Raw genomic sequence first — 18,665 nt, 5'->3', positions numbered from 1 at the left:
AAAAATTAGTGGACTCTTGTTAAATGCTGGCATAAGTTACCGAGAAAGGTTTTGGAATCTTCTGCCTTGGAGCTCTTTAACAACGGGATTTATATACATCTTTCAAGAATATGAATCCATTCTTGGAGATGGGATGGGTGAGACAACTGACATCTTACACCTTCCAACCCTACATTTCGAGGATTCTATACAGTGCCTTGGATGAAAAAGAAAATTAAAAGTCCTCAGATGAAACTAAGGGTGAGGATACAGCACCAATGGGTTCAATTTAAATTCTGTCACTTGGGTAGTTTACATTTCAAATTACAACAAAAAGAGCCTAAGCAAATGGATTCGTTCTGATCTATACTATCAGATTCATAACCAAATCTCTAGCTTTTGATCAAAGAGGACTCAGGTCTGGTTTGTTGCATGAGTGGTCCTGTGGGTCAGAAATAAGCTGTCATGGCAAGATTCTACATAACAAAAAACAAAAACAACAACAACAACAACCTAGAGGAACATCTGCCTTAAACTAAAATGGCCTGAACGCTATATGTCTCTCTGATTTTTATAGGGGTGTTGTGAGTCATTTATATATTTTCTGAATCGCATCAAGTTTTCAGTCCTTTCTCCCTGCCCCCCCCCCCCCACTCTACAAGAAAGTTACCATCTGGATAATATTGCTGGTTCATTGGCTCTGAAGCACCTTGACCATGGCTGTATTGCTCACTGTAATACTCTTCTTGTCCCATGTACTGCTGAGAAGAACCTACGAAAGCCAGAGAAGATAGGCTGTATTAAATTGCCTCTAAAGCAAGAAAATATCCCACAAATCTTATATTAATATCACATTAAAATAATTAAAATATCATACCTAATCTTATCTTTCCAAACACCACTGATAGATATTCATACAAATTTAATATATAAAATCTAGAAGAGATAGATTTCAGACATTTTGCTCTATATAAAAGAAAACATTTTGATTTTATATATACAATATATTAACAATATATTTTATACATACAATATATTAACAATAAGATAAGGATGATCTTTGTAGGCACCACAATAATGTGACAAAACATAAAAGTGAAGCCTAAAATGATAGCAATAATTATTATTCCCCAACTTGCCCCCATGAAAGACCTAAATGGTCTTACTTACACTTGTCTCAACAGAATACTTTATCTAGGAACTCCCAGTAACTCACCCAAATATTTAGCCATGCAGTTCTCAAAAACTCTCATTACTTCAACAATCAACTTTCTGCATTTCTCCTCTTGGCATTTTGTACTCTCAATTTATTTTCCGGGTTTTTCAGTTATCTCACTAGACCGAAGTACAGATGGACTCCGCTCTAACTGCTAGTTACACAGAATTGTGAAATGGATCATGAGCATCATTTTTTGGCTAAAATTAGATATGGAGAAATACAGAAATAAAGCATTGATATATCATTAGAATACTCAGCCCCTCCTGACTTTATGTTCTTTCTTGAGTAATCTATATTCCTTTTGCAGAACTGGTGAGACAAGGTATGGTCAGTGTGAAAAACCAGACTTCTAGTTTTATCTAGCAACATCTTTGGATTTTACCTTGCTGTGAGGGCCGGTATGGACCCATTGGTCGCTGACCCATCATGCTGCTTCCCTGGTTACTTTGACTCATCATTGCAATAGAGGACTGTCCTTGATAATGCTGGCTCCCACCTTGTGCAGAATTGTAATGGGATGTTGCTGCTTGCTGGTGCATCATGGAGACTACACAACACATACAAAACACTTTCCTAAATGAGCCATCACAGTTTATATCCCTCCCATACCACACATGTGCCTTAAAACCAAGATTGTTAGTTACAATGACTTCTTTCACTCTCTTCCTACTATTCCACACAAAAGACTATGAAATTTATTTAATTCCCCCCTCAATATCCAGATTAAATTTCCTGCATACTAACCTGAACCAATATCCTACTACATGGTCAGATCACTCATCTTTTTCAGTCAGCTATATTAAAACGTACCTACATTCAGAAAATAACAGAAAGCATGGTTGTAGCAGGATTATGAAAGGGAGGTGGGGGTCTTATGCTGCATATAGAAATGTCACTATTTTTTAGTCCCCCGTTCTCTAGATATTGAAGTCTTTAAGTTTCATCTTTCAAATAAACCCCCACTTTTTCTTCCTTGCCCTACTAATATGGAGGCCTGGATCTCATAAAAATTAAAACTGAGATGTTTTGACTGCTCACTATAATGTTTATGAAGAATTCTTAAGTGGATGGTTTTTTATTTTTATAAATATTTATCATAACAGAATTTCTCTTCTGCACACAAAAAGAATGTTCATTGTTTCATGCTTCATTCACACTGGGACACAAAGGAACTGTCTATAGCCCAAAATAAAGCAGGGGGAAGAGGATGAGTTACCTGGGTTAGACTGCATGTTGATATTGGTTCTAGATACATAATTCCCTATGGATCCTTGGCCCTGCATTGGCACATTTTGAGAAGCAGGCACAGTGTGGCTATACCCTGGCCCTGTGCCATGACTGCTGACTGTCATGCTCATAGAAGTTGTTGGCATTGTGTTTTGCCCTGATTGCTGCATGGACACATGGTTAGGACCTATTTCAAGGAAGAAAAAACAAGAATGAAAGTAATACAAATAATAAATAATCTATACTTACATAGGGATTTGTAATTTATAAAGCACTTCTTATAAATATTAAATAATTATAGCTTTGGGTATTACAACACATATGCTTAAAGAAAAGAAAAATTCTAACCTAATCACAACATAAAATGTATATGACATATGGTTACAAAGTACACACATTATTTCATTTAAGCTTGATAAAAACCTTTTGAGATGGCTTAAATATTATTTTCTCCATTTCAGAGATTGGGAAACTGAGTATCAGTAAAATAAATACCCTTATCCAAGGTTACAGAGAAAATGGCAGAGTCAAGGCCTCCTCTATTTAGTGCTTTTTTTTTTTTAGGCTTCTTCAAGGCAAACGGGGTTAAGTGGCTTGCCCAAGGCTACACAGCTAGGTAATTATTAAGTGTCTGACACCAGATTTGAACCCAAGTACTCCTGACTCCTAGGCCGGTGTTTTATCCACTACACCACCTAGCCGCCCTCTATTTAGTGCTTTTCTACTCCATTTTCAGTAGAACCCTAAAAAGTCAATAACCTAAATGTCTAATAGAGACCTATATGCATTCCATTCACTGAAATTCATACTAAATAAATAATCTCTAAATTACTTTGAGATTTACTCATACATCAACCAAAACAAGAATTATTTCCCCAAGTTAATCTAGATTCTAGATTTCTAGTCATTCTTGTAAAATCATTTATAAAGTATTTCTTTATTCACACAGGTCATAATGATCTATTTTCTTTTCCTGAATGCTTTGGATGAAATTATTCTCCATCTCTCAGTTCCTTCCTGACCCTATCTCCTTTTCATCCTCTATATTCTTTCACTTATTTCAGTCACATGTTTTCTGAGGAGCATTTCATATTTTTTTTTAATTGCAAATTTGCAGTGATAATTTTTCAAAGGCCCATTCCCTTGTTATGTACTTCACTGGTCTGCTATGAAAACAGTCTCATAGATTCATTTGGTGGAGGAGAGAATTTCCATGATTCTGTTACCATCTCCCCACTCTCATAAACACAAAAATCAAATTCACACAAATTCCACAATGCAAATGAGTATATGATCAAGTGGGAAAGAGCTAAAATAAATAAGGAAGTTTCTAAAGGTACAAAAAAGATAAAACACTGAACCCATTTGAAACTTAAACTCTTTTCCTCTCCTTCATCTTTTTATTAAAATTTTCATAATGGGATTCTCCCCTAACTAAACACTTAAATACCTGCAGTGAAAGGAAGTTACTTTGCTTGCTGATATGGAAAACACTGCCAGGAAGAGTTATGTCTAGGCATTAGCACTTAATGTTAAAAAACTCTAGGTTTTTTTAAAATCTCTAGTCTAAGAATCAAGGTTCCTATTTCACTGGTACTCTTCTTTCTTTATGAAGTTAGTAGCTTAATGCAACTTTAGGAAAATAATTAAATGCTTAAAATGTGTAATTAATTTTTTAAACCAATTCAGAGATTTTTTTTTAGAACAATTATAGAAAAAAGAAAGAAGAGAAAGGGAAGGAGTAGGAAGAAGAAGAGGAAGAATAGGAAGAATAGGAAGAAGAGAAAGAGGAGGACAACAACAACAAAATACCAGTCTAAAGAACTAGGTACCAGGATAGCTAGTGGTGCAGTGGAAAGGGCACTGGCCCTGGAGTCAGGAGGACCTGAGTTAAGATTTGACCTCAGACACTTAAAAAGTGCCTAGTTGTGTGACCTTGGGCAAGTCACTTAATTCCTACCTTTGACTTTTGTTAAGTCACCTCACAGGGCTAAATTTCCTCACTTGTAAAAGGGTAGAAGGTGTTCAAATAGATAATTTATAAGGTCCCTTCTAATTTTAAAGCCCACTATGACTCTGTTGCCCATAGGTATCAGAAAATAAAAGCATTACTACAGAAAGGTTCTGAATAAATGAGAAAATTTCTTGCAAAGGAATGAATTGTACTTTCTTCAAATGTTACCAAATGCTTCTCTATATTATAGCTAAGATTATCTTGTTTGTTCTTTAAAAAACAATATTCATCTAATAATATGGAAATGAATATATTTATGCCTTTTGAAACAATTGGAGAATTCAGGATGAATTAAATTATTTAATCTGAAATAACAATTTTCCACCTATTCTTTGCATATTAAATATGAGATAAATGTATGCCTATGGAGAGTTAACTGTTTGTGTATCCCTACATAAATATCTATAATCTCTAAACTGTGTTTAATCTTTTGGAAGGCAGTTTCTAAACTGACTTTGCCATTTTGTGACTATTTCAGCATGTGATTGATAAATTCCCATAAGCCTGAAAGGTGAGCTAAATTGTCTTAAAAAACCTCCATCCTCCAAGTATACTTTACATTAATGATTTTGTTGCTAAGCAATTATTTAAAAAAGCACAAAAGGCTTTCTGAATGCTTACCATTGCTAATCTGACTCTGCATAAGAGAGGATGGTGGGAGGCCTGTTCCAATGGCATCACTGAGATTGCTCTGAGAATGGATAGATTGGTTGGATCCACTCTGAGGTATTCCTCCTGGACCAAGATTCATGTTTTGCGTTGGTGGCTACAAACAATCAAATAGAGTTTAAGTTTATTATTTACAAAGATGTTGTTTAAAAAAAATACACTATGGTGGCATAAATAAGGCTTGTAAATACATTCTTTTTGATTTTAACCTCATGAACTTCTACCACCCAAGATTAATTCTTGAATATATGTATTTCAAACAAAGATAAATATATGTGTATAAAATCTATTTAGAGTTCCAATCTGTCAGATAATATAAAAAATAATATGCTTAACATTAAATGTGTAGAAACTATATTATACATAGAAAGTTCTAAACCATTCATCAAGTTTATGAATAATTTGATATTTTAACATCTACAAAAATGTTACATTCCAAGTCACAGTTTTTTGTATACACATATATGTATAATGATAAGTGACCATAATTCAGTACTTCAAAAGATTCAGATCTTAGTCCACGCTGTTACTCCTTCTTTTACTAACAAAGATCTCAGGTCATCACAAGTCATTTTCATGAACTGGCGTGCTCTCCTCCTCCCCCCAATTCATAATCTGGTAGCCAACCTTGTGGTGATGAGTCAAAGAGATTTTTAAGAACAAATTATTATCATCAATAATAAAAACAACAATAACATTGACAACAAGAGCAGCAGCAGCAGTAGGATAGTGACTTGTCCAAGGACTGTTCTCTCTGAACTCCAATAAAAGATAGAAGAGATTTTATTATTGTTATTATCATCTTTATTAATAACATATAATATAATTACATATTATTATCATCATCATCATCATCAAGACAGCTAGATGGTACAGTAGATAGAGCACTGGGCTTGGAATCACAAAGATTCATCTTCACGAGTACAAATCCAGCCTCAGACACTTACTAGTTGTATGTCCCTGGGCAAGTCATACTATTTGCCTCAGTTTCTTCATCGTTATTAATAAATTCTTTGTGGGCAAATTTCATGTCCCATTTATCTTTATTCCTTATTATCCAGCATTGTACTTGCTTTTGTTTCAGTCATTTTCAAGTTTTATCAGTCTCTTTGCCACCCCATTGGGGTTTTCTTGGCAAAGATACTGAAATAGTTTACCATTCCCTCCTCCAGCTCATTTTACATATGAGGAAAGTGAGGCAAACAGGGTTAAGTATCCAACCCAGAGTCACACAGCTGGTAAATAAGTGTCTAAAACTAGATTTGAACTCACTAAGATGAGTCTTCCTGACTGCAGGTCCATCACTGTAGCCACTGGACCATCTAGATGATCCTGCTTGTACAAAGCAGAGCTTTAATAAATCTGTGTTCTAGAATTAATGAATGAATAAATCAATTTAAAAAGAGTTTGACATTCTTTGGTACATATTATTTTAAATACTGAAGAAAAATAACCAGATTTCAATCTCTGTGGTTGAGAATGATATGAAAAACCTGCACTTTCTATAATATGGAGACTTGATCCTCCACATCAGTCACTTGCATCTATCAACTAGTTATCTTAGGCAGTAATAGAAATGTATTTACAATGGAGATTCAAGTAAGATTAGTGTTGAATCCTTTGCAATCATCATCTGAGGTTATAGCATATCTCTTTTTCCCTTTTTTATTATTTAACTGCCTCATATATACCACTAATCATATAAGGAGGTTTAAATCAAAAATGAAAAATTTAAAATATTACTATAAACAAGGACCCAAAGGAACTCAGATTTAAACATAACCAAGGTGAATTTAAAAATCAACATGACTTTAGTCATTTTTGTTTTATAAAATACACCTAGATATCAAATAACTAACTTCTTGACTTTCTAGATGAAAGAATTCTAGAGAGCATGAAGAAGAAGACTCGTTTTCCCAATGCAGGAGCAAGAATGTCATATTTCAAAGCTCTTTAAAAAGTATATGTCATGCTTGCTTTCTTCACAACAATCACTGAAGTGGATAGTACAGGCATTATTATCCCCCTTTTTTTACATATGAGGAAATTGAGGCTCAGAGAGGTTATCTGACTTGGTCATGGTGATTTAGTTCTTATTACAGTTTTAGTATAGATTTTCTGACTTCAAAGTCCAGCAGGTATTCATTTTGTCCATATAACCATTCTCTCAAAGGAAGCCAGTACAAGGGAATCATATACTTCAACACAGTAGAATACATAATAAGACAAGGTCTTTGGGGAGCTAATTTTGAATTCTCAAGGGATAAAACCCCTTGTTTCAGGGCTTACATAAATTGCTATCCCAGAGTGTAGGAATCTGTGAAGGCAGACTCTAAGTCATATTTTTATTGGGCTACTATGATCACCAAGATGATCATATTAAGATAAGTCAGTATAAGATTGGAAAGAGTCAAAGACTTTCCTCCACTGGGTATCTTAGACTCTACTGGATAGAAGTACTTACGGCAGGAAGCAATGACTGCATGTTCTGGTTAGAGTCTGCTATTGTTGCCAAGTAAACCAAATTTCTGTGTAGTATTTGTTGGTATCTATGGGATAAAGGAGTAAAATTATTCAGGGTTTGGAGACCAATATTATCATTCTCATATAAATCACTATAGACTTGTCTTCTTCAATATAATTGATACCTTAATGAAATTACAAAAATACCAATTAACTAACAAATATTTTATTAAGTGTCTCCAAGGCATCAGTAAATAAAGTGAAAAGCAGAAATAAATAAATAAACAAACAAATCAATAAATAAGTTGTCTCTTTCATTAAGGTCTCTTGGTTCTACTAACTAGTGTGAGGCCTTAGAAAAGCATTACCTTTACCACAACTCAATTTGTACATTTTAGTTATATATCTGAATTGGTGATATTCAATAGTAGGTGTACTTTATAATGAAATGATAAGCTCTCTCACCCCCAAAAGTGAAAAACAATAAATATGATGCCATAAAGACTCAGGAAGAAATCCTAGTTCATGTTATAGTAGAAAATGTCAACCTTCCTTTAGAAAGTAATCAGATGAAGGATTCTCTTTTAATGAGGAAAATACTGCTCTGGGAGACCACAAATGTAATGGCAGCAATTCAGCAGAAAGAAAAGTGTGAAATCTATCAAATTCTATTAACTTTCCTTAACCTTATGTTATTGGTGAACTTCAGAACTGTTCAAAACAAAATCTGGGAAGATAGTTGGGCTTATGTTCTCAAAGAGGTACAAGTGAAATTCTAAATATCCAAGGAGAATAAATTCTTATAATTTGACCAATGGCAACCCCAAATAGCTAGCTTGGGAACAATTTAATCTCTGAAATTCCTTCCAGAACTTTCACTTTAAATAAAAATTACTAAAGTCAAGCTGAACCTCTCGTACATACACTATCCCATCCAGGGCTAGTGAAGTACTAGTTTCAAGACCATGGGCAAGTCACTTAAAACTCTCTGAGAATCAGTTTCCTGATGTGTAAGTTAGAGAAAATAATATGTATAGTTCCTTGCAGGACTGCTATGAGGATTAAAGAGGTAATATATATAATATTATATGTAAGTATTTATTATTAGCATTATCATCATCATCACTATTTATTCTCTACTCCTAAAGGAAATTGTATTTAAAAAAAAATAAGAAGGAATAGCTTATCTTCATCATTATGGGTTTTTTGTTATTTTCTGTGAATATATGTCAAGAAGTATCCTTTAAGGTGATTTCTCATAACATTGAATTGTAATAATTATTGTTACTTAATATCTCACTTTACGGTTTACAAAGTGCCTTCATTACAGAAACCCTATGAAATTAGCTGTATGAGGATTATTGTCTCCATTCTTTAAATGCAGAACTGAGACTCAAAGAGACTAAGTATAATAGAGCTGAAACTTCAATCCTCTTATTCCAAATCCAGTACTCTTTTCAAAACACCATATAATACCTAATCCTAGCATACAGATTCTACACTGAAAATAATCAGGATTCAAAATGGAAATTTGGGCACAAAAAAGATCTTACAAAAACCAAGTGACAAGTCTGACATGCCAACCAAAGGCCCTAAAACAAGTTGAAAGGAAAATTAACTATTCATTGCTGCCATTTTCATATCACACAGTGGAGTATGTATAGAACACTTGCTTCTATATTAATTTGTCTTTTTTATATAAATTATTAAGAACTGTGAAGGTCTTTAGACATCATTTAATCTAATCTTTTCATTTTATTTTTTTATCTCTTCACCTTTTTATTGATATTTAATTTCATTTTTCCAATTATGCTATGAAAGTTTTCATATTCATAAGTTTCATAATTTTCTTCCACCTCCCCTCTCCTCATTAGTGACTAGTCTAGTGAATACAGTACATTTGTGTTTAATATGTTTACATATTAGTCATTTTCTGCATGCAGAATTAGGACTGAGGAAAAAAGAAAGAAAACCATGAGATAGGAAGGAAAAACCTAAGATAATCTCTTCATTTTAGAAATAAGACTCATAAGGATTAAGCAACAGGCCTAAATAGAGAAAGGCAGAGTCAGAATTTGAACCCAGAGTTTCTTATTCCAAGTCTAGTGCTCATGTTGCCCAAAACATAATAAATTTTTTTACATGATAGAAGAATCTCTTGCATAAGCCATTTTAAATATGTATTAAATGATACTACTTCCAGGAGAAAGCAGGAAGTATATATCCTGGTTAGAGTCTGTTAATAGCCAAATTATATATATAGTCTTGTTAATTGACAAATACATTCTGTCACATACATGTTTCTTTTATCATTTTATGTTTCTTTTATCATTTATCATTTTAAAAAAGCAACTTTGGAAGGCAAGAATAATAGTCCTTAAATACTATTACTTACTGAGTACATTCTGCAGTCTTGCCCTTACTCTGGTAGTCCATAATACACTGAATTAGATGATGGTTTTCATCTAACATCTGAATAAAAAAAATGAACAAAGTTAAATACTTACAAAAATATCTCTGCATGGGTCTAATCCTAGAATATCCAGATTTTTGTTTTAGGATTTCTTAACATCTCTGCAAAATCATTCATTCATTTCATACGTACTTATTGAGTACCTGCATTGTGTATAGTATTATACAAGGCACAAGGGAAGACAACAAGAAGAGAAGAAAGACATAGTCTCTCTCCTTAAGGAGTATGCAATCTACTTGGAAAGAAAAATCGTCCAGAGAACAAATACAAATATTAAATTTTTCAATTATTCTAATTTAATAATAAATATTAAAAATCTTTAACACCACTAGATATCATTGGTGTATCATTATGGAATCAGGAATAAAGGCAGTTGATAGGAAGTGGTTTGAAGAGTTTGAAGGAAGTATTGAATTTAGATTAGTAAGAGAAGGGAGAAGGAAGGCCATTTCTGGTATCTTCAAAAGTAGGGCTAATGTTTCAAGAAAATATACAGTGCCAGGTTGATCAGAATGGACATACAGGAAGACACTTTTCTCAAACAGAATCTGTTGCAATATAAAGAAAGCACTCAGTTACAGTTTATTTTTTATTTTTGCAGTACCAGAAACTCCAAATTAGCAATTGATTTTACTTAAAAAATTACAGTACTGAAAACAAAAATTTCATATTTTTCTCCTTCATATACTCTCTGGTCCAGTCCAGTTGAAGTATTAAGACATGTTCCAATAACCTACAAGACTATAATGAGGGCTAGGGAACAAGTATATGGGAAAGCTAATCAGTGTCATGAGAGAAGACCTTAAGAAGTTTATAATCATAATTTTTTGCTAAAATCTTTATGGGAATCATGGAGACTATATTAACTATATATAATTATATATATAAAACTATATATAATTAATATATTAATTATTAAAAATATTAGTATGTCTATTTTGTGCCCATATTGGTGCTCAATAATTCAATAATTTTAAATGGAGAACAAATAAAATATGTTTATTCATATAATTTCATATTAGGGGAAAAGGTGATCATTTTCTTCCTCTCAAATCTTAAAAGTATTATAAAGCAATAATATTCCTAGTCTATTCCTATCATTACTATGAGGAAGTCCAGTTAAGCATGATATGCGTGGCATATCATCAAAAGGAATGAAAATGAAGAAATATAGCATAATTTTAACAGTTATTTAAAATTATTTAAAAAGAAATTTTTAAAAAGGATCTTTTAACAAATACACATATTGTCAAGTAAAACAAATTCCCAAAATGGCCACATCCAAAAAATATGGGCTATATTCTATACTCTGAACCTACCACACCTGTCAGAAAGCATGTAGCATATTTCATCATCAGTCCTCTGAAATCAAGGTTGTTCATTGCAGAGGTCCTAAACTTTTTCAAAGTTGTTTGTCTTACAATACATTAAACTTTTTTTCTTGCTATCTTTAGGGTTTTCATTTTTCTGCATTTATCAGTAGTTATCTATTCCCCAATTAGTTGGTATTCTTTTCCAAATTTTAAGAATGCATTTTTAATTGCCAAATTTCAATATTTCATCAATAACTACATGTCTCTTTTCTCTATAAGTTTTCATTTCTGTAAAAGAAATTCAGTTTATTTGATTTCATTTAGGCGATAGTATCCACCTGCAATCTACTTATTTATCTTTTCACCAAAGCTCTCCTTCCTAAGTTGCCTATTTCTGTTTAAGATGCTTTCATATTTCTAGTCACTCAAATTCACTATTTCACAACTCATTCTTCTTCATGTCTTACATCCAATCAATTGTTAAGTCTTGTCCCCTCTACCTTAACATTATTCATCTCATTACTTCTTTTCTCCACTTACACAGCCACCACCTTTGCTCAAGACAATATTAGCATTTGTCTAAACTGATCTCCTTGTCTCAATGCTCTCCTCCTCTTCAACTCATCCTCCCTTTAGTTGTCTGAGTTTTAAAACACACATCCATTCATATCATTCCCCCTACTCTATGAGCTCTAGTGGCTCTTTTACCTCTAGGATAAAATACAAATTCCTTTGTTTTATTTTGATGGCTCTTCATAAGCAGATTTTTTTTTTTGCAGAGACCTATGCAGTTACTTTCCTTCTAAACTATATTTTAAGCCAAATTAGTTTCTTTGCTGTTCCTCTGTATATCCTACGTCCATTGCCTTTGTCATAGTTATGCCCTATTCTTAGGATACATTTCCTCCTCCTCTCATAAAATATTTTCAGGAGGAAGACTATCCTGATATCAATTGCTATTTTGTGTCTTCTTTGTATGTATTTTGCCTATTTCAGTATTCATAGGGGAAAAACCTAAAGGAAGACACCAACTTGTGAAAATACATTATAGATACAGAATATATTCTAGGATACAGAGCAGATCAACTGGACTGGACCAGAGAATGCATGAAAGAGAAGAAAGTGAAGTTTTTTCTTTTAGAGCTGTAATTTTCTTAAAACAAAAAACAACTTCTGATGTGGAAACTCACTTTACTAATGCAGATGGGCAATTTGTCTATAACCTAGAGATTTGCCTAGTGGTACTGAGAAGTTAAGTGACCTGTGCATAGTTGAACAGTAACATCAGAAAACCTGAACCCTGTTTTTCCTCTAAGGACTGAACCTCTACCCATTATTCCATGCTGCTTCTCAATATGAAGTATACCTATCTTACCCTTTTAATCACAATATAAGACAAAGGAAGAGTACCACAAATTTATGGAGGTGCTTGAATTCTAGAGAAAGGAAGCCAGGGAAGTTTTTTGAGTGTGATACTGACATGATCATCCAGATCTCTGAATAAATTAGACTCAGGATAGTCTCAGTACTCCAAACCATTTTTTATATTGCTGCCAGGATACAGCAATATAAAAAATGGTTTGGAGAAGTGAGTATTTTGATCAGATTTTAAGTTGAGTATTTAAATCTCTGAATTGATGCCAAAATAGAGCCAAACAAATATTTTATAAATTTGAAAGCTCTCTTTCAATAAGAGTACTTCTTTAACTTTTCTATAATGACAAAATATCACTTGGTGTAATTTTTCTAAGAGGTAGGTCTGTGACAAGGTTCATGTGAGCCACTAGAGGGAGCTATTGCATCTACTCTTAGGAGTGACCTGTTGGAAGTTCATCAAGAATATGGACAGCCTATCATAATAAAGGAACAAAGCAAAATTGACAGAGAAACTTAGATTTTCAAGGACTTTCCTAAATTTAAGTGAAAATAAGGAAAAAAAGAAAAACTAGCTCTGAAACCATTTCTTCAATTCATTCTGGCAGTTCAATAAAATATGTAAGTCCAATAAGAACCAAAAGAAGCTGTATTTTTTGTGGTGACAGTGATGGTGAGAGTGGTAGTGGTGGTGGTGGTGGTGTCCAGATTTGTGATTTTATCATTATAGGGAACTCTGTAGTGTGGAAACTGTACATTGATGCAAATCAGCAAGTATCTAATCTGGAACTAGAGGGGGTAACTAAGGTGGCCAGTGGATAGTGGCTTTGGCATTAGAAGGACAGGAGTTTGAATTTGGCCTCAAACTTGGGCAAGTCACTTAATCCTGACTGTCTTGTATTCGGGGCCATCTCCAGTCGTGCTGATCCGTATCTGCTCACCAGACCTAGATGTCTCTGGAGAAGAAAGTAAGGCTGGTGACTTAGTATGGCACTTCATTAAAACCCAATTCACTTGCTTATCATAGCATCACCTCTCTTGATGTCATGGTTTTTGAGAACAAGGGACAAACAACATCATTATCATATATCATAGGCTTCAGAACATGAACCTAAGTATTCCTGGCTCTAGGAGGACCAACTAATGTCTTAGAGCCTGAAGAAATAATCTATATCTCTATATATTTTACACTATATTTACATTGCCTCACATTTCAAATGTTTTAATGATAATGTAACTAAATGTAATAATTAAATTTTCATTTATTTTTAATCACAGAGCAATTTTAACTTTTAGAAGCACAAATATGAAAATTTCTCTTCATTCTAAAATACAAATTCACTTTCTTTTTAAAACCTGTAAATCATATTATTCTTGAGACAATCAATCAACATATTGATTGTTGAACAATCAATTGAATGTTATTGAACAAAACTATGTGCCAGTGCTCATTCACTGGGCATACAACGATAATCTCAAAGGGCCTTCCACAAGGTGGGAGGGTAATACATTCATAAAGAAGTAAGTATATACAAAATAAATATACAGTAATTGAATGGAGAGCCAGTAGCAGCTGAAATTGAAGGTTTGTCAGGAAAGGATTTATGGAGAAGGTGATAATATTTGAGCCGAACTTTGAAGGAAACAAGGGATTATATGAAGAAGAGGTGTGGAAGGAATGTGGAAGGACAACAGAGACAGAAGATAGGATGTTTTGCTCATGGAGGAACAAAAAGTTCAGCTTGGCTGAACCTGTTTACTGAATGAAGTGAAAGAGTTTATATGAGATGGAAGGATAGGTAGAATTCAGATCATCAAGAGTTTTGGAAACCAAACAGAAGAGCTTTTGCTTTTTTTTTTGTTTTGTCTTTATAGGCCCAGCACTTAGAAAAATGTAAATTCTTCAAAAATGCTTATGATTGACAGACTGATTTTTCTAGAAGTACTAAGTAGTCACTGCAATTTATTAAGAAAAGAACATGAATAGATCTATATTTTAGAAATATTCCTTTGGCAGCTGTGTGAAGAAGATTATTGTAATAGTCTAAGAAAGAGATGATGTGGACCTGAGCTAGGAGATAATTATGTGAGGAGAGAGAGAGAGAGAGAGAGAGAGAGAGAGAGAGAGAGAGAGAGAGAGAGAGAGAGAGGAGAAAATGTAAAAGATATTATAGATGTAGAATCAGCAAAAAATGGAAAATGATTGAGGAAGCAGGGGGAGGGCCCAGAAGAAGAGAGGGTGACAGAGAGAGAGAGAGAGAGAGAGAGAGAGTGTGTGCACAAGAAGATGGTGAATTCTATTTTTTCAATATAAGGGCTTCTAATTTCATCTTTGACGCATTTTTTTTACAAAGAAGGAATTCTCTCACTTAAGAAAGTATAACATGAAATTTGCATTACTAAGTTAAAGCTGAATTCCCAAGAGGAGCCCAGAGAACATTCCTAATTCTTTGTGAGTACTATTCTCTTTAAATCTTTTGGTCAGTAAGTCCTTATTATGGGTCCACTATGTGGTAAGGAACTAGGTAAATGCTGGAGATACAAAGAGAATCAGAAGCCTGTCCCTGTTCTCAGAGCTCACAGTCTAATGAGAGAAATAATATATATAAACAATTCTAATCAAATAAAATATATGCAGAATAAATTGGAGGTAACCAATAAAAGGAAAGCACTAACATTAAGAAAAGAATTCAGGAAAGGTTTTTTTTTGTAGGAGATGGGATTTTAGCTGAGGCTTAAAGGAAACTAGGGGAAGAAGAGTATTCCAGACAAAAGGAAGAATCAATGAAACTGCCCAGACACTGGAGATGGAATAAAATTATCCAGGAACTGCAGGGAGGTCAATGCCATTGAATGATTGAGAAGTGGGGGAAATGAGGATTCAAGCTATAAGAAGACTAGAAAAGTAAGGAACAGAAGGTTGCAAAGAGCTTGGAATGCCAATCAGAGGATTTTATATTTGATCTTGGGAGTAATAGCAACTTGAAGAGAAAACACATACATACTATGGTCAGATCTGTGCTTTTAAGGTTAATTTTTAATTTTTTTTTATTTAAGGCAATGGGGTTAAGAGTGACTTGTCCAAGGTCACAAGCTAGGCAATTAAGTGTCTGAGGTCACATTTGACTCCAGGGCCGGTTCTCTATATACTATGCCACCTAGCTGCCCTTTAGGAAGGTTAATTTAACAATTGAGTAGAAGATAAATTAGAATGAGAAAAGATTTGTGGTAAGGAAAGTCACCAGTAGGCCATTTTATTAGTCTAGATGTGAAGTGATAAAAACTGTATCAGAATACAGCAGTGTCAGAGAAGAGAAGGAGGTATATGAGAAATATTATTAAGGCAAAATTGCCAAGATTTGGGATCAGACTAGATGTGGGAGGTGAGACTGAGTAGTCAAGGATAACAACTAGGTTTCCAACCTGGATGACTGGGAGGATAGTGGAACAAGAATAGGGAAAGTCAGAAGAGGAAAGACTTTGGGGAGAAAGATAAGGATGAGTTCAATTTTGGATATGTGGAGATTAAGATGTTTATATACACCTACTCTGAAATATCTAAAAGGCAGTTGGAGATATGAATCTGAAAGTTAGAAGAGATATTAGGATTGGCTAAAAAAGTATATCATAGCTAAACCATAATAAAACCCTTGAGGAAAGGTCAGGACTCAGATGATGACTTAAGGAAGTTGTTATTACAACCTTATTAATTTGCATCAGAATTGCCTGAACAGGGGAGGCTAGATGTCGTAGTGGATAAAGCACTGGCCTTGGAGTCAGGAGTACCTGGGTTCAAATCCGGTCTCAGACATTTAATAATTACCTAGCTGTGTGGCCTTGGGCAAGCCACTTAACCCAATTGCCTTGCAAAAACCTAAAAAAAAAAAAAAAAAAAAAAGAATTGGCTGTACAAAATATTATTTAAGGAAGATAGAAAAATACATTAAACTGCTTATTAAGGGTAGTTGGTAAAATGGAGTGTTCTTGCTACTTAAATCTTGCAGTTAACTAGGAATTACCATATATACAAAAGTAACCAACTCATTCTTTTAAGGCAGCAAGGCAGCAATTCAGAGTTTATATAAAGTATCTGGACTGAGTACAGATAAAAATGATGCTATACTGATGGTGTGATTAAAAGTAATGTTTTGTCTCTAAATGGCTCAAAATTTTTTTTAAATAAGGATACTATGGGCAATCTAACCAACACACACACTATAGTCAGTATAAAAGAATGAATTGGGTTTAAAAACAAGATTGATAAATTGCTGTCACTTATTCTTGCCCCAGTTGGCCACTCTCATATGTAACATATGACCAAACTTCAAAGATCAGAATATAATAAAATATTGATTTTAAAACAGCTCCACCTTTTAGAGTCCTTAGCTCCCTTCAAAGTTCAGCTCTTACAAGAGGCTTAACTCCCCAATATTACTTTGTAGATGTTTTGAATATATTAATATCTTTCCAGTACAGTGTGAGCTCTCTGAGAACAGTGACTGTTTCTATTTCTTTCCTTCCTTTCTTTCTTTAGTTCTTTCTTTCCTTTTAATCATCTTTGTATCTCTAATGCCTAATGCTTTGCAAGTAGAAAGTCTTCACAAAGGCTTATGGAATGTCGGAATAATAAATGAATGGCCAGAGGGTTGGGCTGAATGCTGAAGGGACATTATTATAGCTCTCAAATAACATTGTTTAATGCTGAAGGAAAATTCTGACTCTTTAAAATTCACAGACAAGTCTTACCTAGACCTCAATTGTAATTATAATTTCCCTTTTAAAACATATATAATTTTTGATATCAAAATACTCATCTTTCAGAATTCTACAGGCAATTACTGGAAAACAAAGGTGAATTTTTTCACTTGAGTACTTCAAACACAGTGTGGGGCCTCTGTCTACTTGCATAGATCACAATTCCCTTTTTATGCCTTAAAAGATAGTCTTCATTAGTCAATGTGGCAAAAAGATTCCTCCATTGGTGACTAGTATTCTGAAGAGAACCCTTTGTGTTTAGACCAGTAACAGACATTCAGGCAAATGTTCATATTCAATACAAAGTAAGAACACAGATTTAAAGTTTATGGGGATCTTGATCCAATCTCCACATTTTGCAGATAAGGAAATGGATTCACAGAAAAGTTAAGTGGCTTACTCATGGTGCTAGTGGGAATAAGTATGGTGGAAATTAAATCCAAATTTTCTTGTTCCCAAATCCACTTGGTCAAGCTGGGGCCTGCTCAAGCTCACGCTTTGCTAAAACAAACAAACAAAAAAACCCCAGGGATTCCACATAGTACTAAATTCTATGATTTGGCTCTAAATCTTCCTTGATTCTCTAAAAGGGGCTAGAAATCGACACTGAAGAGGGCTCTAGATACTCAGCAAATAAAAATCAATAGTGAAAGTACTTTCTTGTAGGACCACAATCTGTGTTAAATTTGCATGGAGCACTGAGATGAAATTCTCAATTTGCATCTAGATGCAATTAAACTAGAAATAACATATCCTTTGATTGAAACTTCGAATGAAAGTTTGTAATCATCACCATGACTAATTAGCACCTGTCTTAATGGGAAAGGCCTTTAAACTACCTGAGTCTATCTAAGTATAATCACTCCGCTGGGGCAGGGAAGGGGGGGACCGGAAAAGAGGGGAGAGGGAGAAAGGGAGAGGAAGGGAGAGGGAGAGGGAGAGAGAGAGAGAGAGACAGAGAGACAGACACAGAGAAACTGAGAGCACACTTTTTTTTTAGGCATGACAGAGAAGAGGAATTTGTTGTGAATGAAAAGATTCTGCTGTCTAAGGCACAAAAAGAGCCAGAAGGGGCCTCAATCTGTGACCAAATAACAGAAGGGGCATGAAATCTCTCTGGCTGACAGGGCTTAATTCAATTCAATTAAAAAATATTTAACAAGGGCCTATGGGTCAAGT

General features: G+C 34.1%; 1 protein-coding gene across 1 annotated transcript in view; it reads right to left on the bottom strand.

The window, feature by feature from the left end:
• SS18L1 (SS18L1 subunit of BAF chromatin remodeling complex) overlaps nt 1-18,665 on the bottom strand; it is a 56,013-nt gene that overhangs the window by 21,923 nt on the left and 15,425 nt on the right. The window contains exons 2-7 of the mRNA XM_074210401.1: nt 9,967-10,043; nt 7,573-7,657; nt 5,061-5,205; nt 2,415-2,612; nt 1,581-1,745; nt 650-751 (exon numbers count right to left, since the gene is read on the bottom strand). Coding sequence (XP_074066502.1) covers nt 650-751; nt 1,581-1,745; nt 2,415-2,612; nt 5,061-5,205; nt 7,573-7,657; nt 9,967-10,043 — 772 coding nt within the window. The remainder of the gene's footprint in view (nt 1-649; nt 752-1,580; nt 1,746-2,414; nt 2,613-5,060; nt 5,206-7,572; nt 7,658-9,966; nt 10,044-18,665) is intronic.

Source organism: Macrotis lagotis, chromosome 1, assembly GCF_037893015.1.
Source record: "Macrotis lagotis isolate mMagLag1 chromosome 1, bilby.v1.9.chrom.fasta, whole genome shotgun sequence".
Taxonomy (NCBI): domain Eukaryota; kingdom Metazoa; phylum Chordata; class Mammalia; order Peramelemorphia; family Peramelidae; genus Macrotis; species Macrotis lagotis.
This window is presented reverse-complemented; position numbering and strand designations above follow the sequence as displayed.